General features: G+C 44.3%; 1 protein-coding gene across 2 annotated transcripts in view; it reads left to right on the top strand.

Moving 5' to 3' along the window:
• The window catches only part of LOC147421680 (flowering locus K homology domain-like), a 43,380-nt gene that overhangs the window by 2,663 nt on the left and 18,074 nt on the right, over positions 1 to 22,643 (top strand). For both annotated transcript variants that reach the window (XR_015186742.1, XM_086502631.1), the window contains exon 4: positions 1,530 to 1,787. Coding sequence is in view for 1 of the 2 variants with exons in the window: in XM_086502631.1 (XP_086358757.1) it covers positions 1,530 to 1,787 (258 nt within the window). In the remaining variant the exon portion in view is untranslated. The remainder of the gene's footprint in view (positions 1 to 1,529; positions 1,788 to 22,643) is intronic.

The raw sequence follows: 22,643 nt of genomic DNA, 5'->3' as shown, positions 1-22,643 counted from the left end.
TGCTTCTTTGCTATGGAAGATTGCTTCTACTAAGACTAGGTTGTCAAATGATGCCCTTGGTAGCACCAACCTTTTGAGGGTGTACCTCGGGCGTCCCAGCAGTTTCTATCCAGGGAATTTATTATTCACATTCAATGAAGATGTAAGACTTAGTGATGTGGCATAACCCTTGGGACTGGGAGGAGTAGGAATAGTTGAGCCAAAGCCAAGCTCTGCTGGAGCCCCAACCGGCGTGCAGGGGGCCTACGTCTGTGGCAAATTTCACACTGTGATTTGCGGTGGAAATTACGCTGCTGATGTGGTGCTCTATAGACGAGGGGGACGTGGCAATTGTCAAATTCAACCGCTGGTGCTTTTTGGGTGCCAGTTACTGTAAAGATTGACTTTGGTGACCAAATTTTAAAAGCAGTTGACTTTTTAAACTTTTGAGCTCTTAGGCTCTATTGTATTGTCCTGAAAGGTTGAAGGTGTTTATGTAAGGAAGCCTCTCTCCACCTTGTCCTGCTGCGTTGAAGAATTTTTAATGCAAGACAGGTGTTGGTTTCTTTCTCAGGCCTCTCATAGGCTTATCCTGTAGTTCTGAAGATGCTTTTGCAGTTTATTGGGCCTTGTTGGTGGGTTTTTACAGTCTTCAAGATCTTCAATATGGCCTGTTTTTCTTCGCATTGGTGGTGTTCCAGCCTTTGTGCTGTCCTGGTGGTATGTGCATCTGGCTAGTCGGGAGACGAACGATTTCTTTGCGCATTTGCTCCGCTTGGGGCTTCAGTTGGTAATAGATATTGTTCTCATTGCCCTACCTACCTTCATATACTGTTTCGTTGCTTTTCCCACCTCCTTGGAGGGATTGAGGTGGTTTTTTTTAAACCTCTTGTCGTTAAATTCAATCCTACTACTACTGGAAGCAAGTTAAAAAAATTGAATCGTTCACAGATTCTGTGGCATCTTGGTCCTCTTGCTGCAACCACCCCTCCCTCACTCGTTGCGCTCAGCGCGAACCTTCTCTTTCTCCCTCTTACACCAGTGCTGCCTGTAGGCAGAGCCTTGGTTGGTTGTTATCTTACACCAGCGCTACCCTGCAGGAAGCGGCTCGCTTGGTTGCTCTAGTGCTCTGTGAGACTAGCTCCTCATGTTTGCAAGCACCACCTTGTTCTTCGAGAAGCAAGTCCGCTAGCTTGCGTTCACCCACATGCACTTTTGCCTGCAGACAACAGGCTATTGTTCGAGAAAGCATTTTTCTTGTTGCGCTCCCAACTTGTGCAGAATCGTCCTCCAGTTCACTTACTTCTGCCATGCATGCAACTTTCTATAACCTGCTCTACTTGGCACGCCTTGAAAAATCAAACAAAGTGCGAATATACTCTCTTAGCAAGCGATTTTTTGAATTTACCCCTACCCTACTGGGCTACGGCCGTATTTTGTAATTGGTCAAGTCTGCACCCTTTTGTGCGCGCGCGCGCATGTGCACACTCACACACACACACACACAGAGAGAGAGAGAGAGAGATGGCTTCTTTTTTTTTTCGTAACAGAGGGCCGTTCAAGCTCAAGCTCAATACCAGCCACAAGTAGCTCCTCAAGTAGCTTGGACACCTAATGCTGCCCCAACTCCTACAGTCAATCCACCTAATTTGGGTGGTGTTGCTTACTACGATCCTTCCAGCTATCAGCACAATAGCTTCTATCAGACACCGAATCCACTTGAGACACAACATCAACATGAAGGCGTTGCTTTATATGGTAGAGATCCTGGCCGTGGATCAGTTGCTACTGCTCCTGTCATTGCTCAGGTAATTCATTGCGAAATTTTCGATTGTTTGTTTGCTAGTTTGCTGATCATACTTGAAGCCAGCATTGCTTAGTTGCTTTCTTCTCTCATATTGGTTAAAAGCTTGCAAGCAGCATTTGTACTATGGCAAGTCAATAGTATAGATACACAACTTGCATCGTTGTAGCATTATATGACAGTCTTTAATGGTGACCTGGGTGTTTTATGTTCAACAAAAGTGGCTGCATAGATCCTCTTCTTCTTTCTTTTTCCTTCTCTCTCTCTCTCTCTCTCTCTCTGTTTTTTTTTGGCAAGGAAAAATTCTGATTTCCATTACTTGAAATTCCCTCAGAATGCTTAGATGGTGCCGATTTTGAGGGCAAGTATAAAGCTGAAGCCAGTCTGAAGGCAAGAACGGATAAACTGTATACAACTAACCACATGGGCAATCTGTAAAACTATAACATTGAAGAGCCACGGGAAAAAACCTCTCCTAAACAGAGTAAGACGTGCCCTGACAAGCTAAGTGGAGAGAGGATGACAGTAGCCTCTGAAAGTTAGGCACTCCCACAAAAGCTTACTCGACACACAAAACAATTGTAAACCAAAAACCTGAACTAGCAAAAGCCACCAGCGGTGATGGGAACGAAACTTTTGTACAGTAGCTTGATTTCGAGGAAAATGCCCGTGAAGTGGTACCATTTGAAAGCAAGGGTCATGGAGAAAGCACGAAGATGATAGAGAAGAAACAGTTGACATTATCAAAAAACTGCAGAAGAAAACCACCAAGCTGGAGCAGACAGGGATCTGTCAGCCAGAATAGAGATCAATCCACTTGCTCAAGGTGATTCCCGAAAACCAAATGTAGGGAGCGAATTCCAAGGAGATAGTACAGGACCCCAACAGCTTACAACAACAAAACAAAAACACATTCCGAAAGAAATGGAAACAAATAAGAAGAATGAAAGAAATAGCAAAGAAAGGACACCAAAAACCAAAACATAGTGTACTCAAAAGAGGGGCTTCACTCACACCACTCACACACCCTCACACAGCTAGAAGCAAACCTTAAGAGCACAACCACACACTTTCAAAATAAAAAAAGTAAAAAGAAAATGCTTCGATTAAATTACAAGTGGGAAACCTCTACTCGAGGAAAATCCACGAAAAGTATCATGTACAATGAAAGGAACTCGAAGGTGTTCAAGCTTGAGGAAGTGTCAAAAACATACATAAGGAAGCTGATAAAGCTCAGGCGATACGTCCTCAACATCAAGGGCAAATTGCAAAGATTGCCGAAGCGAGAGCTTAAAGAAAGGAAAAGGATCTACATCAACCCGATCAAATAGGCAGGCATTACATTGACGCCAAAGGGCCCAGAAATCCCAATATTTGACCCATGTAAAGAAAGCAAAAAGATTGAAGTGGAGGTTGCAAAATCTTCTTCGGAATCCTCTGATGAACTTGCATCTGGTTCCCTTAGTTCGCCGAAAGTTGAAACCCTCGGATATGTTACCATCTGATTCTCTTATTGTTCCAGAATCCTGTGATGAGCCGTCATCCGGTCCCCCTGATTCATTCTCTTCACTAGAAGACTTTTGCCCTGTTGAGGTGAATACTATTTTGTCTGTAGGATAAGTCAATGAGCCGGCATGCATCCTTTCTTAGCATGTCCCATAAGTCTTTGAATAAAGTTCTGTTGTAGACAATACTCTTGAATCTCTTTTGGCAAACCACAACAAAACCGCTCAATCTGGTCCCTCAAAAGTAATCTTCTGAAACAAAGACACTGGCAGATAAGTATCCCAAAACCTCTCGCAGTATCATCAATGTATCTTTAGTCATTCTCAAATGATGCCAAGCTGAGATGACCTCTCTTTCATATTCGTTTGATATCCAAGTGGACGAGTAAGATGCTGCCCTTCGCACCTTGGAGTGTTCCGTGAACCACCCTCCAGAGTAGGCGACGTCAAACTGCTGTATTATCTGAAGGGCTCGATGGGTGTCCTCGTAGTGTCTCAAACCTAACGGCCTGAGCCCCTTCCTTGAACTCCTTGGTCTTCTTGCTCATCTATTCACTGTCGGAAGAGGACAAGCTCTCCTCCTTTGAATTGCTAGATGGCCTCCCATGCCTCCTAGACTTTTTCACAAATCTGCTTTTCTTACTTTTCTTGCTTCTTCTCTACTTCTTCCGCCTTTTCTCATCCTCTCTATAACTAGAGGACGACGAATTGTTGGAACTTTTTGAAGACGAAGAAAAATCTGGGTCATCCTCGAAACGAGCACGCTTCTTAGATCTGTTTGCCACCTCGAAAGTCTACTTCCGGCCCAAATAACCGTGAAAGTCCACCGATTTCCTCTTCTTTAGAGAGTGCTTCAAGCCTTTCATTATCTGGTTCATCTTCTTGTCAAGAGCTCTGTCTAGCTCTTTTTACGAGTACAGTTTCCACTTTTCTGTACTCGTCTGTCCTTTCAACTTTCTCCCAACTTGAGAGGAAAATGAATGGCCTCACGCCATCTTGAGTGAATCTCATCGATCGAGTAATTCTTCAGGTGTTTTGCGAATCTCGGGTCTCTAGAGTATTTCATCAATCTTTTCACACATGTGTCAACTTGCAGTTGACGTTTGTACTCCGCTCTAGTAAACTTCCCTGCTGAAAATTTGCCCAATTCTTTATTCTTTTCTTCAGCTCCCGTCACAAACTGATGACGTGGCATGACTATCAAGTTGTTCCAACTTATGGACAACTGCCAAGAGGCCAAAAGAGACACTAGGCTTAAAAAAAGAGCGTAAGAATCTGTTGATGTGGCTGTTGTACGGACGATCGTGATTTACACTGACAACTGTACGGACTGCCGCAAAATGCGTTGACTGCTGACATGGCCTTATTGTACGGATTTCTGCAATTGGCGCTAACTACGTTTGGTGGCAGAATTTAGCAAGTTGCTTTTGGAGCTCATTACTTTTGATTTACTGCTTTTGGGGGCTCTGGTTTTGGCATCCCTTTGTAATGTTTATAGGCTCACTTCGCAGGGCATCTGGACGCAGAGTCTGAGAGCGAGCACCCACGGGCAGTTATACTTTTGCTCAAAGATTAATATAAAAGAAATACCGAAAGGGGCACCAGTCTTTGGGGCCAATCTCTCTTGGCACAAAACTACGACCGGTCGTGTCGACTCTTAAATTTGTGAAGTGTTTTGAAGTGGATCTCTGTTGTGTCGCGACTGAATCTTGACTTGAGGTGTCCAAGTTTGTTACAGTGGTATCAGAGCACGGCCGATTTCTCTTCTACCGGGAAATCCGATCCCTTTTCTTGCAACACTTGGTTTTCCGAAAAGAACTAATCAACCTCTTCTGCAACCGTTGAGGCGGGAGGAGGCAACGCATAAAATTCAAATGACTTAACAGAAGATGAGTACGGGCCACCTTGGCCTACACAGTATGAACTTTTGGAGATGCAACGTCGACAACAGGTTGATAAAAGATCCCTAGTTTGCAAAATTTTTGACTTAGAAGTCCATGGCTGAAGTGCATACTCAGTGTCAAAAAGCCACCGAACCACCAATCAAACCGGCAATCAAGAAACCTCTTACTCCGAGGATGTTTACAGAAAAAGAACTTCAAGAGGTGATTCAGACCCAGATCAGTCAGCTTTTGGACACGAAGAATCAATAAAAAAAGCAATCGAAGAAGCGTAAGAAGAGGACTGACTACCCCGGTTACTTGGGCCGTCAATCTTCTTTTGCATCTACAAGAAAGCAAAAGAAGTGCGTGCGTTTTGAAGGACTACCCAATTCTTCTTCCTCTTCTCAAGACAGTTCTTCCGATTCGAGTGAGGAGGACAGAAAGGGCAAGAAGCAAAGTAAAAATCAAAGCTTTTGAAAGAACAAGAAAAAGTCAAAGAAGCTCAAATTTTGACAAGTTTTTGATAGCTCTACGGAGGAGTCATCCTCTGACAGTTCGGACTCTGACGATCACATGTTTTATGCGAAGAAAAAGTACTTTAATGGAGCCAACCAATACGATTTCCTCGAAGATAAAAGCAAGAAGGCAAAAGAGTTTAAAGAGGGTGGACAGTCCATCAAATTTGAATCCTTTTTTGGATTCCGAGATGCTCCGAGGGCTTTGGCCTTCATCCAACAGTTTGACATAGCCTACTCTGAGGGGCATTTCTCAGAGCACTCCAAGATCAGGAGGGCTGCATCATTTTAAAAAGGAAATGCTCGAACATGGTGGTCCACTCTTCTTCTGAGGAAAGAAGCCCCTGTCAAGTGGTTGAAATTCAAACGGCTCTTTATTTCTTCTTGGTTGACCCAAGAGTACGAACGAGATGTAAAAATCGCTTGGAACCATCTTCGGATGACCAAGGGAGATTCTTTGGACGCATATTGCGACAAGTTTTGGGATTCTTTTCTACCGACCTGTTTGTTTAAGAAGGTCACCTTTAAGGAACAGATTGAGCGGTTTTGCTGCGGACTCTTCACAGAGATCCGAGATTACTGCCTTGAACAAAAATCTGACTCTATTCAAGAGCTAATGGGTCATGCGAAACGGGGGTTCTCGAAACATTCGGGGAATTTGATCTACCCGATCAGATAGACCTTCAACAATGACATTAGAAAGAAAAAGAGTCCCCAGGAAAAGAAAGATACATGACCCCGACTGACTCTTAGAGAAAGGGCTAACTATCTCAAAGAGGGAAAGTGTTTTGGTTGCAGGGAACAAGGGCACATCTCCGCAAAGTACCACAAAAAGGCACAACAAGGATAGATCGAAGACAGGCAAGAGAGTTCTAGAGCAGTAGAGGAACGTGGCAGAAAAGGCAAGATGAAAGCAGGATTGGTAGCGGATTGCATGGGAACCGACCCAAGCCAGATAGATGAAAGTACAAAACTTTGCCGAGCTTGGGGCAAAGTGAAAGATTAGGAAGCCTTTATCTTTTTTGATGGAGGAGCCAAGGCCAACTTCATTTCACTTGAATTGGCGGCGGCTCGAGATTACGCTCAATAGGATGGGGCCACCGACAGAGGCAGTTCTAGCGGCACCCGAACGGGATGTAGCCATTATGCCTGTCATTTGCAAACTTTGTTTGCATTGTCAGTGGTATTTAGGGCATGAAGACTTTTAGTTACATCATGCCTTTGGAATGCTGTGACGTCCTTCTAGGAATCCCTTGGTACCATAAGAACAACGCTGTGGTCGAATATCGGGCCAAGAAAGCGACTTTGACAAATGAGAAGGGTAGAAAAATTGTACTAGATGTAAAATTGAAGGGTGTGTCCGTCCCTATTGTATCGGCTTCGGCCATTTCAAAATTAATGAAATCCAGTCTTTTTGTTCACTCGATCTATTTGAAAGAGTTGAATGATGAACATCGAACGAACATGTCTGAACTAGACAAAGAACGCCAAGATTTTCTCCACCACATGCTGATTGTCTCTCTAAAGGTCTGCAAGGCGAGTTACCCCCATCTCGTCCTGAGGATCATACTATTGTTTTGATTCCTAGAAGCACACTACCAAACCGGCCACCTTACGTGTTAGTCGAGCCCAGAATGAAGAAATCATGAACCAAGTGAAAGACCATCTTAAAAAGGGTCTCATCTAGCCGAGTACTTCACCCTACTGCACTCCGGTTTTACTGGTACTAAAGAAAGACGGATCTTGGAGGATGTGCATCTACTATAGAGCTCTCAATAAAATCACTAACAAGAACAAATTTGCGATTCCAAGGATCGATGATATTCTTGACCGACTTCAGGGATCCTCTTGTTTCAACAGGAATGATTTGAAAAGCGGATATCATCAGATCAGAATCGTTGCGGGAGATGTCTACATGACAACCTTTCGGACAAGCTTTGTTTTATACGAATTTTTGGTGATGCCTTTTACACTTACCAATGCTCCAGCGACTTTCAACCTAATGATGGATAGGATTTTTTGAGCATCGTTTTTTTGTGGGCACTTTCTTTGATGATATTATAGTTTTCTCCAAGGATGAAGCAAAACATCGACACCATCTGCTACAGGTCTTTCAGGCATTGGGTGATCACATATTAGTTATCAATGCCAAAAAGAGCGAGTTTTTCTTGCCAGAGATGCCCCGTCTTAGGAGCAAGAGTACAGATGGACTCGGCCAAGATTGAGACTATCCGTGATTGGCCAGACTTGAAGAATGTTCATGAAGCTAGAAGCTTCTTGGGCTTGTGTTCTTACTACAGGTGGCTCATTCGGAAGTTTGCAGAGGTAGCTTTCCCTTTGCACATTTTGACTCAGAAAGGAGTCCCTTTCTTGTGGAGACCGATAGAGGTGAGTGTCTTTCAGACACTTAAGGAAAAACTGACTACTGGACCATTGTTGGCTTTGCCAGACTTGCAAAAGCCATTCGAAGTTTATTGTGATGCTTGTGGTCGTAGTCTGGGAGCAGTCTTAATGCAAGAAGGCCATGTGATTGCTGGCTATTCCCGCGATTCACTATAGAAGCTTCGAGGATATGGTTGATCAGTACGCCATCGATCTGGATTTTTTAGATGTGTTTACTCGGATACAGAATGGGGAGATAGTGCCAGGGTATTCCATACGGGATGGCTACTTGATGAAGAAAACGATGTTGTGTGTTGCACAGCCGTTGAGGGAAAAGGTTTTGACTGAGTGTCGTTGTACACCTTTTACGGGTCACCGCGGCATTGACACTACCTTGAAAGGTATGGAGCGTTATTTCTTTTGGCCGAGACTCAAGAAGGATGTGGACGACTTTGTTCGCAGTTGTTTAGTATGCCAGAAGGTCAAGTTTGACAGGCGTAAGGCACAAGGATTACTACAGCCTTTACCCATTCCCACCCGCCCCTAGGAAAGTATTGCAATGGGATTTCATCTTTGATCTCCCGAAGACACAGAGTGGGCTCCATGGCATTTGGATTTTCATTGAGAGATTTAGCAAGCAAGCTCACTTCATTCCAGTGAAGAAAACAATCAAGCCGGACCATTTAGCAAGACTGTTCATTGCTCAGATATTTTGATTACATGGCAAGCCTGAGACAATAGTCTCCGATAGAGATCCCCGATTCACGAGTTTGTTTTGGAGGACTATTTGAGAGAACATTGGCACGCGGTTGCGGTTCTCGTCATCATTCCACCCGTAGAGAGAAAGGCAATCTGAGATTGTAAATTCAGTTGTTCTGGATTTATTGAAGTCTTACATCTGTGATCCAAAGACTCAATGGGAATTTTTTTCGCCTTTTGTGGAATTTTCCTACAACAACACGGTTCCTTCTTCGACGAGGAAGGCGCCATTTGAGATAATTGAAGGTGCTTCGAAGGTTCCACTCTTCCTTAATACTAAGGACAAGATATTTGAAGCCGACTAGTACACGAGGGACTTGGACACTGCTTTTGCCAAGATCCGGGAGGCTTTAGAGAAATCTCAAGAACGACATAAGAAGGCAGCAGATCGACATCGACGAGATTTGAAATCAAAGGAATTCGATTGGGTGCTCTTACATTTTGAGAAGCCACGCCTAAGGAAACGAAAGGGAAAGGAGTGGCTTTTTCTAAAGCTTAGCATGAGGTATTATGGCCCTTTCCATATTAAAGAAAAGATAAATGATATCTCCTTCCGACTCAAGCTGCTCGATACTTGAAGATTCACAATGCATTCCTTGTGAGTCTCTTGAAACCTTTTAAAGGTGAGGTGCCAATTGATGGGGAGCTTGATGAGCAACCCAAAGTGGAAGAAAGTGAGGAGATACTCGTTCCTGAACAGATTTTTGGCACATAAGGAAAGAAAGATGAAAGGTAAAGTGATTCGGAGGTTCTTGGTTAAATACAAGAACTATCCGGCATTAGATGCGAAGTGGATGGAGGAGGAGGAGGACCTAGTAGATACTCCTCAGATTTTGGAACTTTACGTTGAAGCATTCGGTTTAGTGTAGTCTACTCCGATAGAACCCCGAACTCAGTAAGGGTGAATCTGGTGTAGCAGGTTTGCACATGAGGGGAGTCACTCTGCTCCTTTGTCAACAGATTACCTCGATTTGAATAGGTCACTGATGTCCCCTTTGGGTTTCAGGGATACTAATAGGCTGATAGTATTTTGCTGTATGACTTTATGAAACGAAAATTCCCGAAATTGAATTTGATTGATTTGTACTCTCTCACTTGACTTGTTTCAGTGCAAGAATTGAAAGACGAAATGACTGCAACATTTCAGTCTCAAAAATCTCTATAGACATGATCGCTAAGTTAATTGGGCATCAGTGAGGTCCGGAATGGATCTAGATGCGATTACTAAATATGTTGCTTGAAGTCATGGTTTGAGATTCGGAATAAATTTGTCATGGATATCGAGTGATGTCCTGTGATGTGACTATCGTCTAGATGTGTCGTGTCTAGTGCGTCGATACTAACAGTCAGTGTCTACTAAGATAGTTTATGGCCTTTATCTGTTTTGCAGGCATAATTGAGGGCGATTACGGTTCTTTCAAGAGGGATATGTCACAAATTGATGACGTGGCATGACTATCAAGTTGTTCCAACTTATGGATAACTGTCGAGAGGCCAATAGGGACACTAGGCTTTAAAAAAGAGCGTAAGAATCTGCTGACGTGGTTGCTGTACGGACGATTGTGATTTACGTTGACAGCTGTATGGACTGCCGCAAAATGCGCTGGTTGTTGACGTGGCTTGACTGTACGGATTTCCGCAATTGGCGCTAACTGCTTTTGCTGGCAGAATTTAGCAAGTTGCTTTTGGAGCTCATTGCTTTTGATTTACTGCTTTTGGGGACTCTGCTTTTGGCATCCCTTTGTAATGTTTAAGGGGCTCACTTTGAGCATCTGGATGGAGAGTCTGAGAGCGAGCACCCATGGGCAGTTGTACTTTTGCTCAAAGATTAATATAAAAGAAATATCAAAAGGGGCGCCAATCTTGGGGCCGATCTCTCTTGGCACGGAACTATGCCGGGCCATGTCGACTCTTAAATTTGTGAAGTGTTTTGAAGTGAATCTCTGCTGTCTTGCGACTGAATCTTGACTTGGGGTGTCCAAATTTGTTACAATTTCCGTGCCGGATTTCAAGCTTTTTTGCCTTCTTGCTGAGAGGTGTTATCTCTGCCAGATTCTCCGCAAGAACCCGTGTGTACTCTTGGGTTCTCTATGGCTTATGCCCCTTAAGACAGAGCAATGAAGACGGAAGCGCGCCCGATGCACGATAAACGAAGGATGGGAGTGCCTAATAAGTCCGGGGTAGGGACATGAAGATTCTTTCACAAACAAAATCTTGTCTGCTCTGTCAGATTCTCCTCGAGAACATGCGTGTTCTGTAGAAGGGATTGGATCCTCCATAGAAGAAGAATCATTTTGAGCTTTGATACCACTGTTACAAGCTTGGACACTCCAAGCAAGAAAATCAATAGCAACGCACGGACAGAAAATGCATCGTCCCTCCGACAGTGGAGGCCGATCACTCTCATGTCTTCCATGTATAAGATATTAACCCACGTGATTAGTGTGTATTTGAGATCGTTTTTGCCTAATCTCATCCATGCTTCACATATAAGTTTTGTGCCAGATCGATGCGTTTTGGATAACATCTTCACTTTTTATGAGGCGGTTGAGCATGACAATTGGGACGGCTAGTACCTATCATGCTTCTCGACTTTGTGAAGGGTTGTGATAGAGTTGATAGGTTTTGTGCAAGATCGATGCATTTTGGTTAACATCTTCACATTTTATGAGACAGTTGAGCACATGATAGTCGCGACAGCTGGTACCTATCATGCTTCTCAACTATGTGAAGGCTTGTGATAGAGTAACGAGTTGATTATGGTTTTCTGGAGGGCATTTTGTAGAGGATGGGTTCCCCTTCTAGTGAATTTCCAGAGTCGTTATATCGTATTGCTTCCAATGCTGTCACGATTAAAGGCTACATTGGGTAGAGATTTCATATGTCTTGCTTTGTTTGGCAAGGATGCCCATTCGCACCTTACTATTTTTTGTTGAGGCCATGTCGCTTTTTCTACGAGGCAGAACTCCATAGTTGCGAGGTCTTGTTATGCCATTGGATGGCTCACCACATTTTTTGGATTAAGAGTATGCAGATGACACTTTGCTCTTTGCACCTTATGACACACACTTCGGACAGTTTATAGGATGCTCTAGCTACCTTTTGCTTGGCCAGTGGTGCACTGATCAACTGTCACAAGTCTTTTGGTTTTCTAGTGGGGTGTGCAAGACAATTTCACATGGTTGCTCAGAGGACAAGCTTGTAGTGTCACAGGGACAGGCACCACGTGCCAACCGAAAAGAACAGACTGAACAACTTTAAGCAGTTCAATTAACATTGAACTGAAAGAGATGTACAACACAATAGACGGGGAGTGGCGGAGTTCCACCTCGAGAGAGCCCTGACCCCAAACCTTGGCGTCCATTTCGATATTCTTTATGTTGCTTGAATTGGGTATAATGTCAATACTCCAAGCTTTGTACATATTTAAAGGTCCTTGCCCTATGAAAAGCAGTTACATGAAAAGCAACAAACTCAAAAGATCTGGCCTCAAAAGCTAGCGTTGAAAGTTGCCTAGCGTAAATCACGGAATTTCGTCCACTTGCCACGTTAGCATGTTGTAGCGCGAATTGTGGAAATCTGTACAGTTTGCCACGTCAGCAGCCAACGTGAATTCCGGGTTGGCTGCGTTCTTCAGTGGCTTGACACGTCAGCAGTTTGTGACACCTTCCCTTCTTGAAAGAAAGGAATCGTCCACGATTACCATATATCTGCAAGACAACTCAGGTTAGCTCAAAATCTCCGAGGGTCATTCCAAGGGACAATCTTAGGGAGTTTTCTCAATCCAGATTGGAGCTCTTGATATCGTGGATCGTTGGCTTCCTAGAAAAATCTCATCCATTAAGGAGTCCGATTCGAGATCGGAGCTCTTGATATCCTGGGTCGTTGGCTTTTCAGAAAAATCTCATCCAATAAGGAATATTCAGTGGTTTGCACATCACAATGCAACACAAATGCTCACATATGCATGTTACAAGACATAGGAACATAAAGTTGCAGATGAACACTCCTCCCGCGAACAATCATCTTGGTCCGGGCCATGAGCTGTTCAATGACACCCTCATCATTCCTCCTGCAAATAACCTAAAAAGGTATGGGCCGTGAGATATAGAGGCCTTTTAGAGCCAAACCTGTAACAAACTGTTGACGTGTCGACCTACTGAAGAACGGAGCTACCGGCCGAGGGGCCTAAACCCTAAGAAGAACAAGTAACAGAAGAAGTGTCACAAAGTGATGACGTGGTTGCCCGAGAGCAAAAACCCTAACCCTAAATTCTGCTCGAAACTCTAATTTTGCTGAAACCCTAGCCCTAAAATCAGAAACCCTAATTCTGCTCGAAACCCTAATTCTACTGAAGCCCTAACCCTAAAATCAGAAACCTTAATCTTGCCCGAAACCCTAACCCTAAAATAAAAAAACCTACGAAGAAGCAACAGCAGAAGAAGAAGAAGTTTTACAGACTTACAAAGTCTTGACGAGTGGCCTATTTTTAAAGAAGAGTTCCCACCAACTTATGGGACCCCGTCCGATGGGGCCCAAGTGACATAAAGGCATTAAAAATAAAGCAGAACACACTCAAAAGACTTTGCACACATCAAAATATGATGATGTGGCACCTGTACGGACGTCCCGGAATTCGCGACGGATCTTTAGGGAAATCCCGAAATTTTAGGAAAGTGATTTTTTGGGGTCAGCTTTTCATATTTGATGCTTTTAGGTTTGGGCCTTTAAATATGAGCCTTGGGGGCCCTCTCTGGCACTCTTCAGCGCCGCACAGATTACAGAGGAGGTACTCCCGGACTGTTGTACTTTGCGAATCAGCAGTAATATAAAGAAATACCGAAAGGGGCGCCAAGGTTTGGGGCCAATACTCTCTGGGGTGGCATTCCGCCACTTCGTGTCTCTCTCTCTCTCTCTCTCTCTCTCAGTTCAGTTGTTATTGAACATTTGTTATTGAAGTGCTAAAAGTCTTTTCAATCTGTTCTTTTCTATCGGCACGTGGTGCCCGTCCTGCGACAAAACGTCCCCCAGACCGTAGCCTACGTCGTTTGGAGGCATTGAGAGTAACCACTGCTCAGACTTCCTAATACTCCCCTCATAAATAGCTATCTAGTTCCGGGCCACGAGTAACGACAACAATACCCCCCCCATAAATAACCACAAGGGTCCAGGCCATGAGTAAAAACAACACTTTTCAAACATTCAATACTCCCCATGCAAATAACCACAAGGGTCCGGGCCATGAGTATGAGCAAGCATTCTCAAACATCATTTCTCACTACTACCCGGGAGTAAATCACCAATCATTGAAAGCAATATTAAAACCAGAGTCAATTCAAATTGGCACCCAGACAGGTTCAAAACAAATACCATCCATTTGAAACAAATTCCAAACAGGATCATTGAACAAGTTCTCAAACAGGATTCAGAAAATTGCTAATCCAAACTGAAAAAGCATTCTTGACATCAGTCGAGCTCAAAAGTCGACATGGCTTCTGTCTTGAAACCTGCACCATAATTAGGGTTAGATTTCTTTCTTAAATTTGTAGCCGACCGCAGCATGGTCCATAAGCTCTTGAATAGTCGAAACAGGTCTTGACAGATAATGTTCTTGTGGCGGTGATGGTAGTCCCAAGATGTAGCAATCACACTAGACCTCCAAGGTTATCAGCTCGGGAAGAAACACTTGCTAAGAGATGTTCAAAGACTGCAAGTTGTAGTTTGCTAGGGTTTCTGTGGCAAGCATTTCAGGATACCCCACTCTGCCAGAAGTTGCACTCCGAAAGAAGCTGTCAGAAAGTATGTAACTTCAGGCAAAAATTTTCTCGAAAGCTTGCCAAGTCCTTGGAGTGTGCGGCTTGGTAGCTATAGACTTCCACCATTGCATGGCACTACCTCAAAGAAAAACAACGGCTCGAAATTTTTTTTTATCCTTCTCATGCTAGTGATCTTGAATTTCTTATGGCTTATGCCCTGTAAGACAGAGCGATGAAGACGGGAGCGCGCCCGATGCGCGATGGAGTAAGGTGGGAGTGGCTACTACATCCGGGGTTGGGGCTTGAGGCTTCTTTAATAAAATTTCCATTAAACTTTGGAAGCGCCACCTTGCTCTGTCTGTTCTTTGGTGGGACCGGTATGCTTTCAGAAAAGCACACTCTTGAAGCTCTGAGACCACTGTCGTCGCGACGGGTACCACGTGCCAACGGAAAAGAATAGACTGAACAACTTTAAGCACTTCAAATAACACTGAACTGAAAGAAATACACACACCACGAGACGGGGTGTGGCGAAGTTCCACCCCGAGAGAGCACTGACCCCAAACCTTGGCGCCTCTTTTGGTATTTCAAGCAGTTACATGAAAAGAATGAAACTCAAGCTGGCGCAGAAAGCTGCCCGGCGGAAATCCGTACACCTGCCACATTAGCATGTTGTAGCGAAGAATTGCGGAAATCCGTACAGTTTGCCACATGAGCAGCCAACGTGAATTTCGGGCTATTCTTACAATTGCCATGTCATCAATATTTTTAATGCTTTGTGTGTGTCGGTCCAACTTTATTTATTGTCTTTGTGTCACTTGAGTCCCATCAGATGGGGTCCCATAAGTTATTGGGAACTCTTCTTTAATAATAGGCCACTTGGCAAGACTTTGCAAGTTGATAAAACTTCTTCTTTTGCTGCTTCTTAGGGTTTAGGCCCCTCGGCCAGGATGTGCCGGTTGGCTTCAGTTCTTCAACGGCTTGAAACGTTAGCAGTTTGTGACATGTAGATACTTGGGTATACATGTTGGCATTGGTGTGTCTGTTGAGCAGAAGTTTGAGCCAGTTTTACAGTCTATTAGGAGGAAGCTTTGCCATTGGTTTTCCTTGCATTTGTCTTTGATTAGCAGAGCCCTCGTGGTGAATCAAGTCCTTGCAACAGCTCGATTTACTACATCTTGCATAACTCTACACTTTGGAGTCGTTGCACGTCTGCACCGTCTAGTGCACAACTTTTTGTGGAGTGGCTTAGATAGGTCTAGTGATACATGGCCATGAGGTCATTGTGACACAATTATCTTGCCTAGAGAGGAGGGAGGCTTGGGGAGTATTGATCCAGAGATATAATAAAGGTTTTGCTTGCCAAGCTCAGAGTACACAGATTGTTTCTAGGGGTTGAGCCTTGGAAACAATTCGTATGCCATGCTTTGTCACACGCCTCTCCTCGTTCTGGGTCTATCGCGGCCCGATTGTTGTGCAACATGGGACATAGGTGTTTGACATTGCAGATACTGGTTGTAACGGGAGGGTACGTGTCACAAAGTGATGACGTGGCTACCGACAGCAAAAACCCTAATTTTGCAGAAACCCTAATTTCTGGAAACCCTAACCCTAAACTGCCGGCTGAAACCCTAAGTGGTTGGAAACCCTAAAAGCAGGCGCAAGTGCCACGTGGCAGCAGTGTACGGACTTTTCCGGAAATCACGGAGCTGGAAAAAAAGCAACCAGTGACGCTTTCTCTTGATTTTTGGCTACGCGAGGAATTAGAGAGAGAGAGAGAGAGAGAGAGAGAGAGAGAGAGAGAGAGAGAGAGAGAGAGAGAGAGAGAGAGAGAGAGAGAGAGAGAGAACTTGCCTTACTTTACTTGCTCTCTTGAGAGAGAGAGAGTTTGCTTTTGAACTGAAAGCTTTTGGGGCTCTGCTTTTGGGCATCCCTTGTAATCTTTATATTCACGGTTTAGGGCTCACCTCTCAGAGCATCTGAACGCAAAGTCTGAGAGTGAAACCCTAACCGCTCTTGTACTTTGACATTGATTTAATACAAAAAGAAATACCGAAAGGGGCGCCAGTCTTTGGGGCCAATATCTCTAGGCATGGAACTCCGCCGGGCTAGTGCAAATCTATTGTGATCCGTGAATTGTTTTGAAGTGGTTATTTGGTGCTGTCGCGATTGATTCTTGACTTGGAGTGTGCAAGTCTGTTACAGTGGTATCAGAGCACGGCCGATTTCTCTTCTACGGAAAGTCCGATCTCCAATTTTTTTTCCGCGGCACCTATGGCTTCACGCAAGGATCAGTCAACTCCCTCTGCATCTGGAGATGTGGGCAGGGATCACAACGAAGATTCCGGTAGAGAGTATGGCCCGCCTCGACCTACTCAGGGGGAGCATAGAGAGATGAAGCGTCGTCAATTGATTGGCGGTGCAACAAAGATGATGCTCAGTTTTGCGAAGGATCCGAAATTGGCAAAATATATGAGCGAGATTTCTTTTCAGGAATTGCATGCGCAGTGGCAGAAAACCACTACACCACCCTTGAAACCCGCTCCCAAGAAACCTTCTGATCACAAACAATATTCAGAGAAGGAATTACAAGAGGTGGTTGATGCACGGATTGCTCAGCTTTTTGACGCGCAAAAGAAAGCCAAAAAGCACGGCAAAAAAGCAGAAGAAAGGCACTGACTTCCCGGGATATTTGGGTCGTCAGTCGACATTTGACAAGGCAAAGAAACAGAAAAAGCGTGTTCGATTTGAAGGAGTACCCAGTTCTTCTTCTTCTTCTTCTGACAATTCTTCTAGCTTTTCAGATTCGAGCGAAGAAGACAGAAAAGGTAAAAAGCGAAGCAAGAAACAAAGCTTCGGAAAGGGCAAGAAAAAGGCAAAGAAGGCTAAATCTCGCCCAGAGACTGAGAGTTCTACTGAGGACTCGTCTACAGATAGCTCAAATTCCGATGACAGAAACTTTTATGCGAACAAGAAGAATTTTTACAAAGCCAACCAGTATGACTTTCTCGAAGATAAAAGCAAGAAAGTCCGAGAGTTTAAGGAAGGTGGCCACTCGATCAAGTTTGATACTTTTTCAGGATACTCAGATGCTTCGAAGGCTTTGTCTTTTATACAACAGTTTGACATCGCTTTCACGGGAGGACGCTATTCAGAGCACTCCAAGATTCGGAGAGCTACCTCTTACTTTAAGGGGAATGCTCGTACTTGGTGGTCCACGCTTCTTTTAAACGAGACTGCGCCAGTTAAATGGCTGAAATTTAAGAAGCTTTTTATTTCTTCTTGGTTGACGCAAGAGTATGAACGAGATATACGAGCTGCTTGGAACCATCTTCGGATGACCAAGAAAGATACAATCAATGCTTACTGTGAAAGATTCTGGAGCTCTTTTCTACCCGCCTCTTCATTCAAGAAGATCTCGTTCAGAGGAATATGGACATATCTCCGCGAAGTGCCCTAAAAAGGCACCGAAAGAACAGAATGATAAAGACGACGACAGGCCTGAGAGTTCGAGAGTAGCTGAGGAACGTGGCAGAAAAGGCAGATAGAAAAGCAGAACTGGTACCACATGGCGTGGGACATGCACCGAATCAAATGAATGAAAGTACAAACTTTGCCGCTTTTGGGGCAAAGTGAAGGATTAGGAAGCTCTTTTGAAGGAGCCAAGGCCAACTTCTTTTCACTTGGAATTGGCGGCTCGATTTGGAATTACGCCCGATAGACTGACGCCACAGGCGGAGGTAGTTCGACTCGCACCCGGATGGGATGTTTCCATTACACCGAGCATTGACAAACTTTGTTTGCAATGACAGGGGTGTTCAGGGCACGCGAGTGACGTTCTACTCGGAATCCCTTGGTACCACTAGAACTACGCCGTGGTTGACTATCGGGCCGAGAAAGCGACTTTGACAAATGAAGGGCTCAGGGATTGTACTTGATGAACTTCAGTTTCTTAACTCATTCTTTTGGGAGAGAATTGAACGATGGATAAAGGTTGAATATGTTTTGACCTGAACAAAAGAACGCCAAGATTTTTCTCCACACTCATGCCGATAGCTTTTTAGAGGGCCTGAAGATCAGACCATTGACCTGATACCTGGAAGCACATCACCGAACCGGCCACCTTACCGTCTGAGCTGAGTACAGATTGAAAAGATTATGAACCAAGTGAAAGACCTCTTGGAAAAGGGTCTTGTCCAGCCTAGTACTTCAGCGTATTGCTCTCCAGTATTGTTGGTTTTGAAGAAAGACAGATCTTGGAGGATGGGCATCGATTATAGAGCTCTCAACAAAATCACCATCAAGAACAGATTTCCGATTCCTAGGATCGATGATATACTCAATAGGTTACAGGGATCTTCGTGCTTTAGCAGGATTGACTTGAAGAGTGGATAACATTAGATCTGAATCGCGCCGAGAGACGTCTACAAGACAGCCTTTCGGACTACTTTTGAGTTTTTTGGTGATGCCTTTTGGCTTAACCAATGCTCCTGCGACATTTAACCGGATGATGGACATGATTTTTCGAGAGTATAGGCTATTTGTTGGCACTTTCTTTGACAACATCATTGTTTTCTCCAAGAATGAGGCAGAACACAAAGATCATCTGATTTTGGCTTTTCAGGCATTACGAGATCACAAGTTAGTGATTAATGCAAAGAAAAGTGAATTTTTCCTACCAGAGATGCACTTTTTGGGACACAGAGAACACAGAATGATCACGATGATTTTCCGACTACATGGCATGTCTAAGACGATTGTCTCCGACAGAGACCCCAGATTTATGAGTTTGTTTTGGAAGGCAATTTGGGAGAACATTGGCACGCAGTTGCAGTTCTCGTCATCGTTCCACTTGCAAACTGACGGGCAATTTGAAATTGCCAATTCAGTGGTTTTAGATTTATTGAAGTCTTGTATCTCAGATCAGAAGACTCAATGGGAAAAGTTCTTACCTTTGGTGGAATTTGCCTACAATAACACGATATACCTTCGACGGGGAAGACGCCATTTGAGATTGTTGAAAGTGCTGCGAAGGTTCCACCCTTCCGAAGCACGAAAGATAAGATCTTTGAAGCGGATGAATATACGTGAGATTTGGATACGGCTTTTGCCAAGGTTCGCGAGACTTTACAGAAGTCTCAAGAACGACAGAAAAAGGCAGCGGATCGCCATTGTCGCGAGTTGAAATTGAAGGAGGATGATTGGGCGCTCTTACGTTTTGAGAAGGCACGCCTAAGAAAGAAAAAGGGAAAGGAGAGGCTTTTTCCAAAGCTTAGTATGCGATACTACGGACCTTTCCAGATCACTGAAAAGATAAATGATGTCTCCTTCCGATTGAAACTGCCTGATACTTGGAGGATTCACAATGCATTCCATGTGAGTCTCTTGAAACCTTTTAAGGGTGATGTGCTTGATGATGGGGAGCCTGATGAGCAACCTGAAGTGGAAGAAAACGAGGAGATCCTTGTTCTTGAACAGATTTTGGCACACAAGGATACGAAGACTAAAGGTAAAGTCCGAAGGCGGTTCTTGGTTAAATTCAAGAACTATCCTACATTGGATGCGAAGTAGATGGAGGAGGACCTAGCAGATATTCCTCAGATTGTGAAACTTTACCTCGATGCTTTGGTTTAGCATAGTCTACTCCAAACGGAACCCAGAAATTCAGCTTGGCCGAAGATCTGGTGCAGTGGGATGCGCAAGAGGGGAGTTACTCCGCTCCTTTGTCAACAGATGCCTTGATTTTGATACTAAAGTCACTGATGTCTCTTTGAGCTTCAGGGATATTGAGAGCTGACAGTATTCTGCTGGATGACTTTATGAAATGGAATTCCTGATTATGATACTGATTTGTTCTTGACTTCTTTTAAGTGCAGGAACTGATAGACGAAATGACTGCAGCATTTTGGTCTGATTGATCTCGAATAGACATGGTTGCAATAGGGGTTAGTCAATCGGACATCTATGAGGTCCCGATTGGACCTAGATGCAATTGCTAGCTACATTGCCGATAAATCATGGTCTAAGATCCGAATGAATGTTGAATGTCATGTGATGTGACTGTCGATTTGGTACATGTGCTAGATGTGTGTTCCTAGTACGTAGGTACTAACAGTCAGTGTCTGCTAAGACGGTTTATGGCTTCTGTCGGTTTTGTAGGCGTAATCGCAGTCGATTACAATGCTTTCAAGAGGGGGGTATGTCACAAAGTGATGACGTGGCTATCGACAGTAGAAACCCTAATTTCTGCCAGAAGCCCTAATTTTTGAAAACCCTAATCTTAAACTGTTGGTTGAAACCCTAAGTGGCTGGAAACCCTAAAAGCAGGCGCAAGTGCCACGTGGCAGTAGTGTACGGACTTTTTCGAAAATCACGAAGATGGGAAAAAAAGCAACCGGAGACGCTTTCTCTTGATTTTTGGCTACGCAAGGAATTGGAGAGAGAGAGAGAGAGAGAACTTGCTTTATTTTACTTGCTCTCTTGAGAGAGAGAGTGATTGCTTTTGATCTGAAAGCTTTTGGGGCTTTGCTTTTGGGCATCCCTTGTAATCTTTATATTCACTGTTTAGGGCCAACCTCTCAGAGCATCTGGATGCAGAGTCTGAGAGTGAAACCCTAACCGCTCTTGTACTTTGACATTGATTTAATACAAAAGAAATACCGAAAGAGGCGTCAGTCTTTGGGGCCAATATCTCTAGGCACGGAACTCCGTCGGGCTAGTGCAAATCTATTGTGATCTGTGAATTGTTTTGAAGTGGTTATTTGATGCTGTCGCGATTGATTCTTGACTTGGAGTGTCCAAGTCTGTTACAGTACGACGTGCCATCGAAAAAGAATAGACGTCAAACAACAACTGAACGGAAAGAGATGCACGACACAGAGACATGGAGTGGCGATGTTTCACCCAAGAGAGCACTGGCCCCAAACCTTGGCCCCCTTGTTAGTATTCCTTTATATTGCTTCAACTCAGTACAACAACGGCGTCATGTATCTACACCCTAACACGGAAGCATGCCGGATAGTGGGCCATTGCCACAAATTTAAAGGCCCTAGGCTTGAAAAGCAGTTTACAATGAAAAGCACGTGATCCTAAAAGCATATGGTCTCCCAAAATCAACCAACGCAAATTTAGGGAATTCTGTATAGTTTTGCCATGTTAGCATGCTGGAGCGCCAAACACGGAAATCCGTAGTGCTGCCATGTGGCATGTCAACGCAAAACGCGTAAGGTCCATACAACTGCTGCTACGCCATCATTTCACTGCGCAAGCCTTTAGAGTGTGTGTGTGGGTGTGGGTGCTATGTTTTAATGTTTTTATGCCGTTGTAACCTTGACCCCATTGGACTGTTAAAGTTTAGGCATCTGAAGTGAACTGCCCAATGTGATCCCATTATTTAGTTTGGCTTTTAGGTATTTATTTTACTTATTTGTCAAAGTCTTGGGTAGGGCAATTTATTGGGATTGCTATATAAGCAACCACTTGCCTCCATTGTATATACATTCAATTATTTATTGCCAAGGTTGATTGGTTCAAGAGACTCTCTCTCTCTCTCTCTCTCTCTCTCTCTCTCTCTCTCTCTCTCTCTCTCTCTCTGAGTATGGAATTGTGACGGATGCCTATGGACTCAGCCAGGCAGACTCGAGGAGGTGATGGAGGGGAGAGACATTGTGATGCTGACAGAGACACACGAGAGCCAGGAGAGAGGTCTACCACACATCCGGGCTACCACTGGGAGTCCACATACAGACGATCCACAGGGAGACAGGGGACATCACGAGGATCAAGGGGGATTGCTCTTTTGGTGAGGAGAGAGCTACAGACCAGGGTCACAATGGTGAGCAGAGATGTAGAGGCCCGCTTCATGTGGGTGAGGATACAACTAGCCCCGGACACAGCCATACATGTTGCTCTGTGCTACTTCCCCCCACGCGGGTCACATTTCGTAGACCATACAGAGATATGACGGGCATCTACGACAGTGGAGGAGCCACCAGAGGAAGATGCCGATGAGAGTATGGTAGAGGAGGAGGAGGAGGGACCACAGTCATAGTCACCCTTTT

The sequence above is a fragment of the Adiantum capillus-veneris genome, chromosome 27, assembly GCF_014529385.1.
Source record: "Adiantum capillus-veneris isolate H3 chromosome 27, ASM1452938v2, whole genome shotgun sequence".
Lineage (NCBI taxonomy): Eukaryota > Viridiplantae > Streptophyta > Polypodiopsida > Polypodiales > Pteridaceae > Adiantum > Adiantum capillus-veneris.
This window is presented reverse-complemented; position numbering and strand designations above follow the sequence as displayed.